General features: G+C 44.1%; 1 protein-coding gene, 1 long non-coding RNA gene and 1 other non-coding gene across 3 annotated transcripts in view; 2 read left to right on the top strand and 1 right to left on the bottom strand.

Annotated features, from left to right (window-relative positions):
- Positions 1–7,465: 7,465 nt before the first annotated feature.
- On the bottom strand, positions 7,466–19,262 carry CCNB1 (cyclin B1). Its single transcript, XM_054489835.1, has 9 exons — positions 17,969–19,262; positions 17,174–17,344; positions 16,909–17,079; positions 13,777–13,959; positions 10,837–10,995; positions 10,126–10,362; positions 9,701–9,841; positions 7,882–7,992; positions 7,466–7,698 (listed from the first exon to the last, which is right to left on the bottom strand). Exons 1-9 carry the CDS (start codon positions 17,987–17,989, stop codon positions 7,591–7,593), a joined length of 1,302 nt encoding a protein of 433 aa, XP_054345810.1. The 5' UTR covers positions 17,990–19,262; the 3' UTR covers positions 7,466–7,590.
- On the top strand, positions 9,307–9,410 carry LOC129037735 (small nucleolar RNA U13). Its single transcript, XR_008502958.1, has one exon. It is a non-coding gene; the product is annotated as a small nucleolar RNA U13 (small nucleolar RNA).
- LOC129037566 (uncharacterized) overlaps positions 18,216–20,272 on the top strand; it is a 45,208-nt gene continuing 43,151 nt past the window's right edge. Inside the window, exons 1-2 of the long non-coding RNA XR_008502843.2 lie at positions 18,216–18,381; positions 18,973–19,308. This is a non-coding gene — a long non-coding RNA (uncharacterized LOC129037566). The remainder of the gene's footprint in view (positions 18,382–18,972; positions 19,309–20,272) is intronic.

The raw sequence follows: 20,272 nt of genomic DNA, 5'->3' as shown, positions 1-20,272 counted from the left end.
TGCATATTAGATATTAAGTTACCAATTTTCTTAGTGTGATAGGATTGTGGCAGGGTTTTGGTTTTTTTTTTTTTTTTTAGAGTCATGGTCTCACTCAGGTTGAACCACGGGCCACCATGCCTGGCTAATTTCTGTAGAGACAGTGTCTTGCTCTGTTGCCCAGGCTGTTCTTAAACTCCTGGCCTCAATTGATCCTCCTACCCTGGCCTCCCAAAACACTGGGATTACACTGCTGGGTGTGGTGGCTTATGCCAGTAATCCCAGCACTTTGGGAGGCTGAGGCAAGAGGATCTGTCGAGCCCAGGAGTTCGAGATCAGCCTGGCCAAGATTTAAAACAAAAACAATCATAGGATTACAGATGTGAGCCACTGTGCTAGCAGAAAGATGCCTTTTTAACATGCCACATCTTCAGTAACATTAAAAATCACCAGGCACACTTGGTTTATCAACCAAGGAAAGCACATACCTTTCCTTCTTTTCTTTACTTTCCTTCCTTTCCTTACTGTTCTGAGGCTTTTTAATAAACTTTCACTACTGCTCTGAAACTTGCCTGGGTTTCTCCTTCTGCCTTATGCCCCTCAGTCAAATCCTTTCTTCTGAGGAGGCAAGTATTGAAAATTCTTAAAAAAAAACACCCAACATCAAGCTGTCTGACAAATAATAAATAAATAAATAAATAAATAAAATCTCAAAAGATATTGACTGGCCAGGTGCGGTGACTCACGCCTTTAATCCCAGCACTTTAGGAGGCCACGGTGGGCGGATCATGAGGTCAGGAGTTCGAGACCAGCCTGACCAACATGGTGAAACCCCATCTCTACTAAAAATACAAAAATTAGCCAGGCGTAGTGGCACATGCCTGTAATCCCAGCTACTCAGGAGGCTGAGGCAGGAGAATCGCTTGAATCTGGGAGGGGGAGGTTGCAGTGAGCCAAGATTGCGCCTACAGGCACATACCACCATGACTGCCGGCCTAATTTTTTAAATTTTATATATATTTTTTCTAATACAGACAGGGTCTCACCATGTTGCCCAGGCTGGTCTCAGATTCCTGGGCTCAAGCAATCCTCCTGACTAGGCCTCCTAAAGTGCTAAGATTCGATTTTTTATATTTTTTTAGAGACAGGGTCTCACTATGTTGCCCAGGTCAGTCTTGAACTCCTGGCCTCAAGCAATCCTCCTGTCTCAGCATCCCAAAGTGCTGGGATTATAGGCATGAGCCACCAAACATGGACATGATTTTCTATTAGTGCTGCGGGGTGGGGGTGGGGGCCAGGGGAACATCTCTAAAAGAGTGATTATATCATACAGAGAGAAAAATTTTTAGAGGAGACCAAAAAAGCATGGAATATCTACCATTTTATTTTTTGGGACAGGGTCTCACTCCCACACCCAGGCTGGAGTGCAGTCGTGCGATCTTGGCTCACTGTAGTCTTGACTTCCCTGGCTCAGGGATTCTCCCACCTCAGCTTCCGGGGTAGCTGGAATCACAGGTGCACTCCAGTACGCCTGGCTAATTTTTGTATAGATGAGATTTCGCCATGTTGCCCAGGCTGGTCTTGAGCTCCTGGTCTCAAGCAGTACACCCACCTCAGCCTTGCAAAGTGCTGGGATTACAGGTGTGAGCTACTGTGACTGGCCTATTATATTTAATAGCTCCAGGACAAAGGACTTTACTGTTTAATTTAGCTAGTTTCCAACGAATGAATGGGTACTTCAAATGATTTAAGGCTTTAAAAAGATGAAACTGGCCGGGTGTGATGGCTCACGCCTGTAGTCCCAACACTTTGGGAGGCCCGATCACCTGAGGTCGGGAGTTTGAGACCAGCCTGACCAACATGAAGACACCCTGTCTCTGCTAAAAATACAAAATTAACGGGCATGGTGGTGCATGCCTGTAATCCCAGCTACTCGGGAGGCTGAGGCAGGAGAATCCCTTGAACCCAGGAGGCAGGGGTTGCCGTGAGCCCAGATTGCACCATTGCACTCCAGCCTGGGCAACAAGAGTGAAACTCCCTCTCAAAAAAAAAAAGAGAAAGAAAGAAACCGGCCAGGCGCGGTGGCTCACACCTGTAATCCCAGCACTTTGGGAGGCCAAGGCAGGCAGAACATGAGGTCAGGAGATAGAGACCATCCTGGCCAACATGGTGAAACCCTGTCTCTACTAAAATAAAAATTAAAAAAATTAGCCGGGCGTGGTGGCATGCGCCTGTAGTCCCAGCTACTCGGGAGGCTGAGGCATGAGAATCACTTGAACCCGGGAGGCAGTGAGCCAAGATCGTGCCACTGCATTCCCGCCTGACGACGGAGCAAGATTGCATCTCAAAAAAAGAAAAAAAAAAAAGATGAAACCCTCGCTAATCTACCTTAAGGCTAGTAAAATAAATCACGAGACAACAGTAGCAACAAAAATCAAGCAAATTTTCCATGAGCTAAAAAAAAAATTTTTTTTTTTTTCGAGATGGAGTCTCCCTCTGTCGCCCAGGCTGGAGTGCAGTGGCGCAATCACAGCTCACTACAAGCTCCGCCTCCCGGGTTCATGCCATTCTCCTGCCTCAGCCTCCCAAGTAGCTGGGACCACAGGTGCCCACCACCACACCCGGCTAATTTTTTTGTATTTTTAGTAGAGACGGGGTTTCACAGTGTTAGCCAGGATGGTCTCTATCTCCTGACCTCGTGATCCGCCCGTCTTGGCCTCCTAAAGTGCTGGGATTACAGGCGTGAGCCACCACGCCTGGCCCGAGCTGCAAAAATTTGTAAGTGAAATATTAGCAAACTAAATGTATATACCATAAGCAAGAATTCATTCCACCATAGTGAGAGATGATGCCAGCTGGGCTTCTCTGTCTAGCTAATCAGGTAAGGGACTTGGAGAACTTTTCTGTCTACCTAAAGGTTTGTAAACACACCAATGAGCACTCTGTGTCTAACTAAAGATTTGTAAATGCACCAATCAGCACTTTGTAAAAATGCACCAATCAGTGCCCTGTGTCTAGAAAGGTTTGTAAACACACCAATCAGCACTCTGTAAAAATGGACCAATAAGCACTCTGTAAGATGGACCAATCAGCACTCTGTAAAATGGACCAATCAGCAGGATGTGGGCGGGGCCAAATTAGGGAATAAAAGCTGGCCACTTGCACCAGCAGCGGTGTGGGTTCCACTCTATGCTGTGGAATGTTTGTTGTTTTGTTCTTTGCAGTTTTGCTTTTTGCAGTTAAATCCTGCTGCTGCTCACTCTTTGGGTCTGTACTGCCTTTATGAGCTGTAACACTCACGGGAAGGTCTGCAGCTTCACGCCTGAAGCCAGCGAGACCATGAACCCACCGGGAGGAACGAACAGTGCTGTCTTTATGAGCTGTAACACTCTGTAACACTCACTGCAAAGGTCGAAGGACTGCGGCTTCACTCCTGAAGTCAGCGAGAACACGAACCCACCAGAAGGAAGAAATTCCGGACACACCTGAACATCAGAAGGAATAAACTCCGGACACACCATCTTTAAGAACTGTAACACTCACCGCGAGGGTCCGTGGCTTCATTCTTGAAGTCAACGAGACCAAGAACCCACCAGAAGGAACCAATTTTGGACACAATAGGAAATCTTTAATGTGGAATACTGTATGGAAAGAGAGAAGGCAAAATGATGTCACATGCTGAAAACGTTAATGGAATTCCACAACCTTGCCTATTAAAAACTCCACAGTTTGAGCACAGCATGGAATCAAAATTTAAAAAATAAACATGACATAGTATTTTTATCATTTGATATTTTTTGCTATTTAATTGGTCTTTATAGTTTCTGTTACTGTGTGACATCAATTCAGCGACAGGAAACCATTTATTATCACTGATTATTTCAGAGATTCTAATATTATAAAATAGGTGAAACTTTTGGATTTAAGGACTAGAAAATTCTCCAATAAAAAACACTCAAGAAGGGCCGGGCGCGGTGGCTCACACCTGTAATCTCAGCATTTTGGGGGGCCACTGCCGGGTGGATCATGAGGTCAGGAGATCGAGATCATCCTGGCTGGCACAGTGAAACCCCGTCTCTACTAAAAATACAAAAAATTAGCTGGGCGTGGTGGCGGGCACCCATAGTCCCAGCTACTCGGGAGGCTGAGGCAGGTGAATGGTGTGAACCTAGGGGACGGAGCTTGCAGTGAGCCGAGATCGCGCCACCTGCACTCCAGCTTGGGCAACAGAGCTAGACTCCGTCTCAACAACAACAACAACAACAAAAATATTAAAGAAGGAAAACTGATGTCAACTGGATAAGAAATTAAAAATAGAAGTGGGGGGTCAGGCGCGTTGGCTCACGTCTATAATCCCGGTGCTTTAAGAGGCTGAAGTGGGAGAGTCACTTGAGGCCAGGAGTTTGAGACCAGCTTGGACAACATAGTGAGACCCCATCTCTACACAAAAAAGGAAAAAATAAAATATTAGCCAAATGTGGTTAGCCCACCTGTAGTCATAGCTACCTAGAAAGCTGAGGTGGTAGGATAGCTGGAGTTCAGGGCTGCAGTGCACTATGATTGCACCACTGTACTCCACCCTGGGCGACAGAGTGAGACATTGTCTCTATTTAAAACAAAACAGGAGTGGAATACACTACTAGGGAGATGAAGAAAAAAAGAAACAGAAGTGGGAAATATATCCTATTCACAATAACGACAAAAGGCAAAAGGCATAAATCCACCCATAAATTTTAAAAAGTTGTAGAATTATACAATTATATTCCAACGTTATTGAAGGGCATGCAACAAGGATTGATAGTTTCTAGATGGTAAGGTAATATGTCAGTCTATCCCAAGCTAGTACATAATGTATAGTCAAAATCTCAAAGGAGGGTCGGGTGCGGTGGGTCACGCCTGTAATCCCAGCACTTTGGGAGGCTGAGGCGGGCGGATCACCTGAGGTCAAAAGTTTGAGACCAAACTGCCAACGTGGTGAAACCCTGTCTCTACTAAAAATACAAAAAAATTAGCCAGGCATGGTGGCCCGTGCCTGTAGTCCCAGCTACTCCGGGGGCTGAGGCAGGAGAATCACTTGAACCAGGGAGGCAGAGGTTGCAGTGGGCTGAGATCGCGCCACTGCACTCCAGTCTGGGCAACAGAACGAGACTCCCTCTCAAAAAACAAAACATCAACAACAACAAAACTCAAAGGAACTTTTTGGTAACTGTACACAATTTTAAAGTTTTTATAGAAAAGTGTTCGGTAGTACCCCCATATATTTGGTAAGCCTCATCTTAACTGATTAACTGGTAAATACTATTGTATTATCACAGGAAAAAACAAGATCAAGGAAGAATAGATGGGCATTGAAGATATTTCAAGTTGGACAAGGAGGGTTTCAGTCATGGCACTGGCATAAGCGGGTATCCATCTGTAAGAATTTGACTTTATACCACATATAAAAATTGCCTACTGAGGGCCAGGCTCGGTGGCTCACGCCTGTAATCCTAGCACTTTGGGAGGCTGAGGTGGGCGATCACGAAGTCTGGAGATTGAGACCATCCTGGCTAACACGGTGAAATCCCGTTTCTACTAAAAATACAAAAAAATTAGCCGGGTGTGGTGGCATGTGCCTGTAATCCCAGCTACTTGGGAGGCTGAGGCAGGAGAATCGCTTGAACCTGGGAGGCGGAGGTTGCAGTGAGCCGAGATCATGCCATTGCACTCCAGCCTGGGTGAGTGTGAGCCTCCGTCTCAAAAAAAAAAAAAAAAAAAAAGTTAATGTGGCAAATATCTTTTGCCAGTTGGAGTCATAGAAATAAAAGACTGATTACCTTCGGTTTTAATAATGCAGAGAAAACTGGCACTTTTTGACTCTGTCTCAAAAAAAAAAAGTTAAAATGGCAAATATTTTTTGCCAGTTGGAGTCATAGAAATGAAAGACTGATTACCTTCAGTTTTAATAATGCAGAGAAAACAGGCACTTTTGTACGTCATCTGGTTCTATCAAAATTTAAAATGTATGTTTGCTTTAGGGAACCTAGAATACACACAAAAAAGCATGGTATAAAACAGTATATTGGCCAGGTGTGGTGGCTCACGCCTTTAATCCCAGCACTTTGGGAAGCTGAGGCGGGTAGATCACCTGAGGTCGGGAGTTCAAGACCAGCCTGACCAACATGGTGAAACCGCGTCTCTACTAAAAATACAAAATTAGCTGGGCGCAGTGGCGCATGCCTGTAATCTCAGCTACTCAGGAGGCTGAGGCAGGAGAATCGCTTGAACCTGGGAAGCAGAGGTTGCAGTGAGCTGAGATCGCGTCATTGCACTCCAGCCTGGTGACAGAGTGAGACTCTTGTCTCAAAAAAAAAAACAAAAAAAAACAAAAGCCCCAAAAAACAGTACTATCAACAAAATTGTAGGGGCAAAAAGAAAAAGCAATCTGAATGAACAGGGGAAATGGTTGAATCCATTAGTCATGTGTTGCTTAAGGATTGGGATATGATTTGAGAAACGTATCATTAGGTGATTTTATTGTTCAAACATCAGTGTACTCACACAAATCTAGATGGCATACCCTACTGCACTCCTAGGCTATATAGTATAGCTTATAGCTCCTAGGCTACAAACCTATACACCATGTTATTGAATACTGCAGGCAATTATAACACAAGTCACTATTTGTGTATCTAGGCACAAGAAGAGGTACAGTAAAAATATGGCATCATAATCTTATGGGACCACCATTGTATCTGTAGTCTATCTTTGACCAAAATGTTCATGGGGCACATGACTATTTATCTGTACCACGTAATATAATGCACAAATACAGCTAGGCTTATGTATGTTGAAAGTAATTATTATGTATATAGAATGAACCATATTTTTAAAAAATTAATATGCACATCTGTATTTATACAAGGCATGAAGGATAAATCCATAATTGATGTCCTTCAGGTGGGTGGGATTTAGAAAGAGCCTAAGGAAGCAGTAAATTAACTTTTTAAAAAAGATACCTTTTGTATTTGAGTATTGTTTTATTAACCAAAACACAACACCAAAATGAAAACTGGCTTAGAATATAAAGTTCTCATTTATCAAAGTGAAAGCTTGAAGATACTAGCTAAAGTTGATAACTTAAATAGTGGTAAAAGTAAATAACTTAGAATTATGGCAGCAATCACAAGAAGAAACAGAAAACGGGGACTAGGGATTCGGTGGTAGACTTTTACTTTAAAATAGAACTATGCAGTAGATTCTCCATGACTTGGCTTACATGCAGTATGTCCTATGGAAGTAAAATTTTCAAATACCTCCATCACCTTCAGTAACTCATATTAATAAAGTAAAAGCCAGGTATATAAAACAAGAACCCAGTATATAAACATATACATCAATTGGATCCCCAGGTAAACCAAAAGGAGTTTTTAAAAATATTCCCACCATACCTTTTAAGACAACTTTTCTGCTACCCTACAGTAGGAAGTAACCACATTCAAATTAGTTAAGCTATAAAAAAGTAAAAGGGGCCACAAGCTTTATTAAAAGTAAATGCAACAGTAATATGTACAGATGGCACATGGTGCCAATTTTATTTGTAAATATAGTACTCCAACTCAAGTTTACAAGTTACACCTTTGCCACAGCCTTGGCTAAATCTTGAACTAGTGCAGAATTCAGCTGTGGTAGAGTGCTGATCTTAGCATGCTTCGATGTGGCATACTTGTTCTTGACAGTCTGGAAGACAAAAGGATAGCAATTAAAGAGGCAAAAAAAAAAAAAAAAAAAAAATCACAAGATGCAATGATACAGGTATTCATTTAAAACATTAACTCATTAAAAATAAACCAGGCATTTGCAGGCATTAAGTTTGAATTATTACACTTTTCAACATCTTACAATGCCACTATATTGACTCACCATGTGCTTTGTAAGTCCTTGATTTACCATGACTATATTCTTAGCCAGGTGCTGCATAACTGGAAGAAGAGATTCTTCAGTATATGACAGGTAATGCTGTAGAGTTGGTGTCTAAGGCAACAAGTTAATGTTAACAATGCTCAATCAATAATGATTTTCATAAAGTTTCTAGATGTCAGATGTTATTCAGGAGTGGGGAAGGGATGGGTACTGTATAACTAATTAATATAATTGAAATTTAAGACAAAGCTAAAGACTCCTTTCCTAGGTGCTCTCATGCTTCTATAGGAACCTCTGCTCAAAGCTAATTGCACTTTTGTAATTGCTGACTTGCCCACCCTAAAACTAGACTCCACTTCCTTGAGGCCAACTTTGTAATTCTTTTTTTTTTTTTTTTTTGAGATGGAGTCTCGCTCCAGGCTGGAGTGCATGGTATGATCTCGGCTCACTGCAACCTCCGCCCCCAGGTTCAAGTGATTCTCCTGCCTCAGCCTCCTGAGTAGCTGGGATTATAGGCGCGCACTGCCACGCCTGGCTAATTTTTGTATTTTTAGTAGAGATAGGGTTTCACCATGTTGGTCCAGGCTGGTCTTGAACTTTTGAGCTCGTGATCTGCCCACCTCTGCCTCCCAAAGTGCTGGGATTACAGGTGTAAGCCACTGCATCCGGCTGCATAGTTCTATTCTTGAGACCTAGGGTAGGCCAGGCACGGTGGCTCACGCCTGCAATCCCAGCACTTTGGGAGGTCAAGGTGGGAGGATCACGAGGTCAGGAGATCGAGACCATCCTGGCTAACACGGTGAAAACCCATCTCTAAAAAAATATATATATAAAAAATTAGCCGGGCGTGGTGGCAGGCGCCTGTAGTCCCAGCTACTCGGGAGGCTGAGTCAGGAGAATGGCGTGAACCCAGGAGGCGGAGGTTGCAGTGAGCCGAGATCGCGCCACTGCACTCCAGCCTGGGCAACAGAGTGAGACTCTGTCTCAAAAAAAAAAAAAAAAAGACCTAGGGTAGTGCCTGTCACATAGGAGAATAGGAGAAGCATTTGTTGAATCAATGAATATGAATGAACTACTAGTATGTCATTTGACCTTCAAGTTTCTCCATCTGTAAGGAGTAAAAGTTGCTCCACCTTTCTCAAAGGGAATAAAGTTGAAATCAGGCAAAGAAATGGAAACACTCGACTGGTTGCAATGGCTCACGCCTGTAATTCCAACACTTTGGTAAGTGGAGGTGGGTGGATCGCTTGAGCCCAGAGTTTCAAGACCAGCCTGGGTAATATAGAGAGACCCCATGTCTACAAAAAATACAAAGCTCAGCCTCCAGAGTAGCTGGGACCACAGGCGTGTGCCTGTATATATATATATTTTTTATATATTTTTTGTAAAGATGAGGATTTGCTATGTTGCCCAGGCTGGTGGGCGACTCTTTTGTAGTTCATAAGTGTGATGATTTGGTGTTCATGTGAACGTGTGAAATGTGCCACCCTCAAACCTTGTTACAATGTAGACATATTACCCGTCTGACATGAAAAAAATTTAAAAACTAGACAGGCACCTGTAATCCCAGCTACTCTGGAGGCTGATGTTGCAGTGGGCCAAGACTGCACCATTGCACTCCAGCCTGGGCGACAGAGCGAGACCTTGTCTCAAAAACAAAAAGATGTGGAAACATTCTAAGACATCTTTTTTAACTATTCCTTCAGTAGATCCCATATTTGTGAACCACTTGAATTGCCTTTTAATAACAAAAGTTCTGTATTTAGTCAAACACTCTTTACAATTTAAAAGCTTAGGAGTTATGTGGGACACAGCTTACCCATTCACCATTATCCAGAATTTTCAGTGCTAAGCAAAAAGCTCCTGCTGCAATTTGAGAAGGAGGAAAGTGCACCATGTCATAGTCCAACATAGTTAGTTCCATCAGGTATTTGGCCAAAGTATGTTGCTCGACATCAACCTGAAACAAAACCCATGTTACTGAGTTTCTTTCAGAAAATTTTCCTTTGGCACTAACCTGCATGCCCATATATATCTTTAACTACAAATGTTTGTCTACAAACTCTCAAATGCCCATGGAAAGCCCTAATATTAACATGCAGCCTGACTAGAAATAAAGAACAACTTTATCTCTTCCCCATGTAGTTAGGTATAATCCAGGTCAGTTGAATTCAACGTGCTTGGTCAGCAAGCAGTGTTCCCCCTAATGTACCCACACGGAGAGGTTTCTCAAGAAACCTGTACCTCTCCAATCTTAGATGCTCTCCGAAGGAAGTGCAAAGGTAGAGGCCGACCCAGACCAAAGTTTAAAGCTCTTAGAATCTTCATTTCCATCTGTCTGATTTGGTGCTTAGTGTAAGTGTTGTCAGTCACAAAAGCAAAGTCACCAATTTCTGGAGGGTACATTTCTTCATATTTGCTTGCAATAAACATGGCAGTGACACCAACCAGCTGCAGCATCTTCTTGGGCACACAATTATTCTGCAATGGGAATTTCAACAGGGTGAATAAAATGTTTGAAAAGGAGACACAGAGCTGTGATGAAGGAGAGGTAGAAAGACATTCTCCCATAGCAAAATCTTAATTAATGACACCATATCCCCCAAGAAAGATTTTAGTTGAAAAAGTCGGTTTCTTTCTTTCTTTTTTTTTTTTTGAGTCTCGCTCTGTCGCCCAGGCTGGAGTGCAATGGCACGATCTCAGCTCACTGCAACCTCTGCCTCCAGTAGCTGGGACTACAGGCGCCCGCCACCACGCCCGGCTAATTTTTTGTATTTTTAGTAGAGACAGGGTTTTACTGCGTTAGCCAGGATGGTCTCAATCTCCTAACCTTGTGATCCACCCGCCCGCTGGGATTACAGGCATGAGCCACTGCGCCCGGAATGGCCTGAAAATGTCAGTTTCTTATGACTTGGCTAGAATCCTAGAAGGGAAAACTCTTACTGAAATGCTCACCTGCATGAACCGATCAATAATGGAGACAGTCATGTACATGGTCTCCTGCAACAACCTGAATTTCATTTGAACCTGTACTAGCCAGTCAATTAGGATGGCTCTCATGTTTCCAGTGACTTCCCGACCCAGTAGGTATTTTGGTCTGACTGCTTGCTCTTCCTGCAAAAGAAAATGCTGATTATTCTTAGAAATATGACTTCATGTGACACATTTATGTACAGAAAGATCAGTCAGTTCCTACAGTAGCACTGGGGCATTTATAATCTATATCAGTTCTTAATTCAATTATTCATATGGTCACCACAAACAACACCATCACCAAGAAAGAAAGCAAACATGAAGGCCGGCGTGGTGGCTCACGCCTGTAATCCCAGCACTTTGGGAGGCTGAAGTTGGCAGATTGCTTGAGGCCAGGAGTTCGAGACCAGCCTGGCCAACAAGGCAAAACCTGTCTTTATTAAAAATACAAAAATTAGCTGGGCATGGTTGCACACACCTGTAGTCCCAGCTACTTGGGAGGCTGAGGCAGGAGAATTGCTTGAACCTGGGAGGTGGAAGTTGCAGGGAGCCGAGATTGCACCACTGCACTCCAGCCTGGGTGACAGAGTGAGACTGTCTCCCCAACAAAAAAAGAAAAAAAAAAGGCAAATATTAGATGGGACAGTATGACAGCTTTTTTATATTGTCAGGTCTTAACGATATTCTTCACCACAACTGCTGCTGGTCCACTCCCTTCCAAATAAAGATACTATACTATCATCTCAGATCTTTTCACTTAAACCTCTAAACTTAGAACCTGAGCTTTATGTAGAAAAAATATCAGTAACTCCCAGGGCAGCTGGAACCCATGTACTACAACACTCCTGCCTGCTCCTGGGTTAAACCCCAACAGCAACATAGCTAAGAACTGTGGGGACAAGAGTGACTTTATTTTAAATGCTAATCCAATGTGACTTCTGCCTATTCACTTTAAGTTTGGCCTTTCCTCCAAAACAGCCCTTGATACTATTGTATACATTATAGGCTGTGATGCCTGCAGCATTCTGTCAGCCACCCACACATTGATTCTAGAGCATGTATACTTTCCCCAAGAAAATGTATATGTACTCAAGCCATGGGTACGAGGGGTTACAGTGCAGAGATCTACATCTTACAGCCATCAAAGACCACACTTATGTCTGTAAATTCCCCCTAATCAGTCACCCAATACCAGCAAACTCCATTTATCTGCCTAATTCCTTGGTTTCTCAGCTCCTCTGCCACTTGAGGGGTTGCTTTGCATATATGGCCTTGCACAGAACAAGAACGAAGCATCAAGAAACAGCACATTTACAGGCTGGGCGCGGTGGCTCACACCTGTAATCCCAGCACTTTGGGAGGCCGAGGCGGGTGGATCATGAGGTCAGGAGATTGAGACCATCCTGGCTAACATAGTGAAACTCCGTCTCTACTAAAAATATAAAAAATTCGCCGGGCGTGGTGGCAGACGCCTGTAGTCCCAGCTACTCAGGAGGCTGAGGCAGGAGAATGGCGTGAACCCGGGAGGCGGGGCTTGCAGTGAGCCGAGATTGTGCCACTGCACACCAGCCTGGGTGACAGAGCGAGACTCTGTCTCAAAAAAAAAAAAAAGAAACAGCACATTTACTAAGTTGAATCCTCCAAAGTTAGAACACAACTTTAAAAAGCACTAGAAAGATGGGAAACTTAAAGCAGAAGGCTGCTCCTGGCAAAGAAGTCTTGCAGAAGAATCCTATAGAAAAAGGAGAGGCCAAAAAGGAGCAGGCAAGAGATGAACATGTCAGTGACAACATAAGACAATGCATTAAAAACAACTGGGGGCTGGGTGCGGTTGCTCATGCCTGTAATCCCAGCACTTTGGGAGGCCGGGATGGGTGGATCATCTAAGGTCAGGAGTTCGAGACCAGCCTGGCCAATATGGTGATACCTCATCTCTACTAAAAGTACAAAAATTAGCTGGGTGTTGTGGTGGGCACCTGTAATCCCAGCTGCTCGGGAGGCTGAGCCATGAAAATCACTTGACCTGAGGCGGAGACTGCATTGAGCTGAGATTGCACCACTGCACTCCAGCCTGGGCAACAGAGCAAGACCCTGTCTCAAAAAAGCCAAAACCAAATAAAAATACAAAAAATTAGCCAGGCATGGTGGTGTGTGCTTGCAACCCCAACTACTTGGGAGGCTGAGGCAGGAGAATTGCTTGAACCCAGGAGACGGAGACTGCAGTGAGCCCAGACCGCACCACTGCCCTCTAGCCTGGGCGACAGTGTGAGACTCCGTCTCAAAAAAAAAAAAAAAAAACAAAAAAAAAACTAAGTAAATATGGTAACAGTATAGTTTATGTTACTATGTTTATGCTGCCATAAAGAATGCTTGTATTTGTAGGGAAAGGGCAAACGCCATTAATAGAAAGTTTCAAAAGTGGGATCAAATTGAAGTGAACCAAAAAGTAGCTTTTGAGTGTACTCCTTTTGGGCACAAATAATTTCACCAACAACTGGATGCACATCAGCCACACTAACACAAAATGCCTTGTGTTAGGGGTGGCTGTAGTCTTTGAGTATATTCTACATCCTCATCCACTTCCTGACCCATGATCACCTAAAATGCAGAGTTTGGGACTTAACCATTCCAAACGTGGTGGAGATCGCATATATACATATCAAATTCAATCTGTGGATTTTCCTTTAGAAAGCGATAGTAGTATCCACCCTAACTTCGAACTTCCCTGCACAAAGTGACAAATAGACTCCATTGGTTTATTTAGTGACTTTTTATTATAGGTATTCCATGAAGGAGAATTTGAAAGTGCGATCTCTTAAGAAATGCTGCCCACGTCCTGCTTGTATTATTATAAACTGTTGATGGAAAATACTTTCATAAAGTTAGATGCAGTTTAGAAAAAAAACTAATGATAATACTTACCTCAAGTTGTCTCAGATAAGCATAAATATCTTTCACATATTCACTACAAAGGTTTGGATCGGCTCCATCTTCTGCATCCACATCATTTACTGCAAGAATTACATCAGAGAAAGCCTGACACAGGTCTTCTTCTGCAGGGGCACATCCAGATGTTTCCATTGGGCTTGGAGAGGGAGTATCAACCTTGAAACAAAGAGATATCTTGAAACAATAGCAAATAGAAGTAAGCACTATAGTTTGGGCATGAAGTTCAGGTTATTGGTACCAACTCAAGATAGTATTCTGCTGAATCGACATACAATTCATTTCCTTAAAGGAAAAGTATCTTTTCAGATTTATTCCATCTCTTTTTAGGAAGTGATTAACATCAAAAGTGATCATTTGGGTTGGGCGCGGTGGCTCACACCTTTAATCTCAGCACTTTGAGAGGCTGAGGTTGAGGATAGGAGTTCAAGACCAGCCTGGGCAACATAGCAAAACCCTGTCTCTGTTAAAAAAGAAAAAAAGTGATCATTTAATTCTTCAATTAAAAAGAATGAGGTTGGGCATAATAGCTCAAGCCTGTAATCCCAGTACTTTGGGTGGCTGAGGTGGGAGGATCCTTTGAGACCATGAGTTCCAGACCAGCCTGGGCAATATAGCAATAACTCATCTCTACAAAAAATTAGCTGGGCATGAAGGCAGCTGCCTACAGTCCTAACTACTCAGGAGGCCAAGGCAGGAGGATCACTTGAGCCCAGGAGTTTGAGGATACAGTAAGCTATGATTGCGCCATTCTACTCCAGCCTGGGCAAAAAAAAAAAACAGTGAAATGCCAACTTAGAGTGAGTCAGTTTAAAGTTGGAAGCAAATAAATTCACATTCTAGACTTTGCTGCAAAGGAAACTGAGAAGTAATTAATCTTTATCAGCAACATGTGAAGTTAGTCCAAATAAATGACAATTCAGTCTTTAGTCTTTATTTCATAATATAAACTGCTTCTCACTACTCAAAGAACACAAATTCTATCCTGACTACTAAGGATTAACTAACCTCACCACCATTAACCATTTCCTTCAAGCTCCCTTTATCCCGTTGTTCAAACATTTATTGAGCACCTTCTTGAAGTCAAACTCTACGAGGCATTGACTTCATGGCATCCTCAAAGGACTCTGAATTTAGTAGACAAAGTAAAGAAATAAGGTCGGGCATGGTGGCTCACGCTTGTAATCCCAGCACTTTGGAAGGCTGAGGCAGGCAGATCACGAGGTCAGGAGTTCGAGACCAGCCTGGCCAACATCGTGAAACTCCATCTCTACTAAAAATAAAAAAATAAAAAATAAATAAAAAATAAAAAAATTAGCTGGGTGTGGTAGCTGGCGCCTGTAATCCCAGCTACTCAGGAGGCTGAGGCAAGAGAATTGCTTGAACCCAGGAGGTAGAGGTTGCAGTGAGCCAAGATCGCGCCACTGCACTCCAGCCTAGGTGACAAAGCAAGACTCCGTCTCGGGGGAAAAAAAAAAATAAACAAAAATAAGACTAAGGCTGGGCATGGTGGCTCACACCTGTAATCCCAGCACTTTGGGAGGCTGAGGCGGGTGGATCACGAGATCAAGAGTTCGAGACCAGCCTGGCCAACATAGTGAAACCCCATCTCTACTAAAAATACAAAAATTAGCCAGGCATGGTGGCACGTGCCTGTAGCCCCAGCTACTTGGGAGGCTGAAGCAGAAGAATCACTGAACTCGGGAGGCAGAGGTTGTGGTGAGCCAAGATGGCACCACTGCATTCCAGTCTGGGCAACAGAGTGAGACTGTCTCAAAGGAAAAAAGAAAAAAAAAAGACTGATTCTAGGAACAGGGGTGGAGATGGGGGAAGTTTGGGAAAGCTTCAGGAGTTGATGCTTGAGCTGTTTTCAAGGATGAAAAGGTTATTAGCTAAATGAAAGACAGGGTGGGGAAGGCATTCTTACTAAGTGGGAAAGCAAAGGTAAGAATCAGTATGGGCCTTTCAAGAAAGCCTCACGTAATTTGATATGCCCAAAGACTGTGCTAGCTACATGTTTCATATGCTATGCCCAGAAATTCAACACTAAAGCAATAGCTTTCAATGTCTTATCCTTAGATATAAGAAGCTAAACTGGCTGGGCGCTGTGGCTAATGCCTGTAACCCCAGCACTATCGGAGGCCGAGGCGGGCGGATCATGAGGTCAGGAGTTCACTAACATGGTGAAACCCCATCTATACTAAAAATATGAAAATTAGCTGGGCGTGGTGGCGTGCGTCTGTAATCCCAGCTATTAGGGAGGCTGAGGCAGGAAAATTGCTTGAACCTGGGAGGCAGAGGTTGCAGTGAGCCGAGATCACGCCACTGCACTCCAGCCTGGGCAACAGAGCCAGACTCTGTCTCAAAAAAATTTTTTTTAGATAATTTTCCCAACTGGTTTTAACTAAGTTTAAAAAAACAGAGCTTCAGAATGCAGTTCATTGCAATTTCATCAAAGCAGCCTCCTCTACATGACCTACTTTTCCTTCACAGGTAGGTCTATCATAGAATACATTTACATAACTTATATTTAATAAAGTTATTGTTTTTGAGGCTAAGTGTTCATTCATCTTCTTAACCACTCCCTGAAAAGTTGCCTTCTTCTTGTTTTACTCCTTTGCATATTCCAATGTTACAGGCTTATTATTTAGTAGCCATATGCGGCAGTAAAAAAATTCAAGAGAACATTCTATGTTTACGCCGATAAATTCTGCAGAGATGGCTTGTACTTGGACAACAAAGCCTTTGGCTCAGGCAGCTACTATTTAATATCATTAACGAAAGAATATAAGACAGTTAACAATTAAAAGCATAGATTCTGAAGCCAGACAGCCTGAGCTTGAATCCCATATGGGCCACTTACCTGTGTGACCCTGACATAACCTCTCTAAAGCCATGATTTAAATAGTAGAGGTGACAATACCTCAGAGAGTACGTGTAAAGATTATGTGAGTTAATGCATGTAAAATGTTAGGCAGAGCTTGCCTCATGCTAAGCACTCAATAAATGGTATTAATATTACTATTCATTTGAATGCTCTTGCATGTATCAGTGAAATAAGGGACAAGAAATAATCAACAGACTCTACAATGGTAAGAATAAGTTTACCAAAATAGGCTCAGGCGAAAGTTTTTCTTCTTTAACAGGCTCAGGTTCTGGCTCAGGTTCTGGCTCTGGCACTGGCTCAGACACTGGCACTGGCACCAGCATAGGTACCTTTTCAAGAGGTTTTGGTAGTTTTTTATCAATGATTTTTCCAGTAGCTGAAGGTTTTGCTTCCTGTAGATGAAACAGAGAGAATGAAATGTTTCTGCATCAAAGGCCACAGTTGGAAGGCGGGCTCTTACAGAAGTTAGGTCAGGAAGAGAGTTACCTTCTTCATAGGCATTTTGGCCTGCAGTTGTTCACTGACTTTGTTACCAATGTCCCCAAGAGCTGTTCTTGGCCTCAGTCCGGGCTTGGAGGTTGCAGCAGGGGCCGTAGGAACGCGCTTTGCGCCTGCCATGCTGATCTTCGCCTTATTTTCAGCATTAATTTTCGAGTTCTGAAAGAAGCAAGACCACTTTAAGAGCTGATCCACGAAGGCTCGAGTAAGTCAAGGGTTAATTAAGGTGGGGCACAAGGAGAAGTTCCCAGAAGGAAAGCCGACTAAAAATGGGTTCCGAGGGAAAACATGGGTCCCAGAGTCTACTCTGCGGCCGTGACAAGTCAGTTTCTGCCGACCTCTGTATTTACCAATTGAGAGATTCCCTGATTAGTCCTGGCTAGCCCTAAAATACCGAGAATTTACATTTGAAAGGAAACCGAAAAAGCCTCCAATTGCAGACATCTTCTCTCTGGGAAGGAGGTTACAAAGTTGCTGGCGGGCCCACTCAGGGACCCTCTATCACTTTTTCAAAAGGTTCCCAGTCGACTCTCCACCTCCCCCAAACATTTATCCAATAACAGTCCACTTCTCTTTCTCACCTTCCTCCTTCCATCCATCGTCCCCCACACTCCCTCACCAGGCCTGGGCCCACCTCGGCGCTTTCTTGGTGACTCCCCTCCCACCTTCCTCCCCAAATCGCTCCGGCGGCCCTCTCCCGCACTGGGGGCTCCCGCAGGCGAGGCAGGGCGAGCAGGCAGCAGCGAAGAAGGCCGCGTTAGTTCGCAGTCCTAAGCGGCTCACCCTGGTGACTCGGAGCGCCATGGCTTCCTCTTCACCAGACAGCAGCTCAGCAGGGAGAAGCGGAACACCGGAGCCCCGACCAGCCAAAGACCTACACCCAGCAGAGACCAACAGCCGTTCCTCCGCAGCACGCTGGGAAGAGCCAGCCTAGCCTCAGGTTTAAACCCCGCACTGCTCCCTCCTTATTGGCCTGTTCGTGGCACTCACTCCCTTCCCATTGGCGGCTGCCGGTCCCGGAGAATGCGTTTCCAGGGCGATCCCGCGAAGGCGTTCGAGAGGGGCGGGGCCACAGGGAGGCTAGGCCGGAAGGCCTGGCCACGCGCTCACGTGGTCTGCCTCTGCGCCTGCGCTCTCGGGCAGCTGCGGCGGCCACCTGGAGAGCCGAGCAGGCAGTGCGCCGCGCACCTGGAAAGGTTAGCCGGGCAAGAGTGTGCGCTGCCAATGCCAGCTCAGGAAAGGCCTAGTGGCCTTTGGAAGGTGACAGAGGCGCAGCCACAGTCTCAGAAGTGTCAAAAGTAGTTTTGGATCTAGTGTTGTACACTTTCCATTTCTACGGTAGCAGCAATAATATAGTTCATGAAAGACATTCTTTAATTTGATCGTTGCAACAACTCTCTGGGGTGGAGGAACTGAAGCTCAGCGACTTAGATGACTTTGCCAGGATCACACATTAGCAACGGGGGAACTGAATTTAGGGATTTTTTTGAGGGGGAGGGAGGGGGTGTGTCCGTGTTGTTTTCACAACACTGATTGTCCCTTAACAATATTACTTGATTACTTCAAGATTGGCCAGTTTCCCAAGGCCAATTGTTTTGTTTGTTTTAGCTTTCTATTTGGAAATAATTTCATACTTAGACCAGTTGCCAACAAAAATCTTGTAAGGAACATTTCTCTACCCTTTACTCAGATTCAGCTATCCTTAACATGTATTTACCTCTCATGGGATGATCAGGAAAAACTAAACAAAAAGACATTTTACCCCATTTGCTTTGTCATTTGCTCAGATTCTCTCTAGATCCAAAGAAAAACAAGAGGGTTCTTTTTGCCTTCTACTCCTCAAAACACACCAGGAGCTCAGCAATCGGAGGGGAGGCTGAAGGACAAAAACATTGCTATCTCATAGAGCAACGGTATAAGAGCCAATAGAGACTCTTGGCGCTGGAAGTCACGGATCCGAAAGAAGGCGCCCAATCATTTGGTTTCTTTGGATCGTTACTGAGTCTTCTGTCATCATAGTTCTACCCTCCTACTCGAATGCCTGCCGTGGGGCCCTTACCCTTGCTCTCCTCTGCCTGGAATGCCTGCCTCTTCTTGCACTCAAGCCCCTGGGTTCTATTCAGGTAACTCCCATTCATCCTTCAGTTCTGTGTTCAACATCCATCCTCACTCAGTCTTTCTGGGTTTGATCAATCCTGCCTCGCCCCGTGCAGGAGCGAGAGGCAAGGGGCGAAGCAGGATTGCTTATCCTCTGTGTTCCAGCTTAAAAAAAAATTTTTTTTTTTTTTTTTGAGACGGAGTCTCGATCTGTCGCCCAGGCTGGAGTGCAGTGGTGCGATCTCGACTCACTGCAACCTCCGCCTCCAGGGTGCACTCCATTCTTCTGCCTCAGCCTCCTGAGTAGCTGGGACGACAGGCGCCCGCCACAACGCCCGGCTAATTTTTTGTATTTTTGGTAGAGACGGGGTTTCACCATGTTAGCCAGGATGGTCTCGATCTCGATCGCCCGCCTCGGCTTCCCAAAGTGCTGCGATTACAGGCGTGAGCCACCGCGCCCGGCCAAATTTTTCCTTTTATATGCTTTATTTTTTAGAGCAGTTTTAGGTTCGCAGCAAAACTTAGCAGAAAGTACAGAGCATTTCACCGGCCTTCCCCACTATTGACACCCCACATAAAGTTGTACTTTTATTATAATCTGTTAACCTACATTGACACCACGGTATTACCCAAAGTCCATAGTTTACATTAAGGTTCACTGTAGGTGTTGTGTCTTCTACGGGTTTTGACAAATATATAATGACGTATAATGTCCACCCGCCCCAACCTCCCAAAGTGCTGGTATTGAAGGCGTGAGCCACTGCACCTGACGGTCAGAATGGTTTCTTTTACTCAAATATGCATTTAAGGTTCTTCCATGTTTTTTTCATGGGTTGGGATCTCATTTTATTTTAGCCCTGAATAATATTGCATTGTCTGGATGTAGTAGTTTATTTATTCAGTCACCTACTAAGTGACATCTTGATTGCTTCCAAGTTTTGGTATGAATATAACTGCTACTAACATCTGTGTGCAGATTTTTGAGTGGAC

Source organism: Pongo pygmaeus, chromosome 4 (genome assembly GCF_028885625.2).
Source record: "Pongo pygmaeus isolate AG05252 chromosome 4, NHGRI_mPonPyg2-v2.0_pri, whole genome shotgun sequence".
Classification (NCBI taxonomy): domain Eukaryota; kingdom Metazoa; phylum Chordata; class Mammalia; order Primates; family Hominidae; genus Pongo; species Pongo pygmaeus.
The sequence above is the reverse complement of the archived record's forward strand: the minus strand, read 5'-3'. Positions and strand labels throughout refer to the sequence as shown.

Bases quoted from the DNA above. Each gene is read 5' to 3' on its own strand.
- CCNB1 (XM_054489835.1), bottom strand. From the start codon at position 17,989: ATGGCGCTCCGAGTCACCAGG. The intron at 17,080-17,173 runs GTAACTCTCTTC...TTTCATCTACAG, and splicing joins CCAAAATGCCTATGAAGAAG to GAAGCAAAACCTTCAGCTAC. The intron at 10,363-10,836 runs GTGAGCATTTCA...TTCCCATTGCAG, and splicing joins TTATTGATCGGTTCATGCAG to AATAATTGTGTGCCCAAGAA.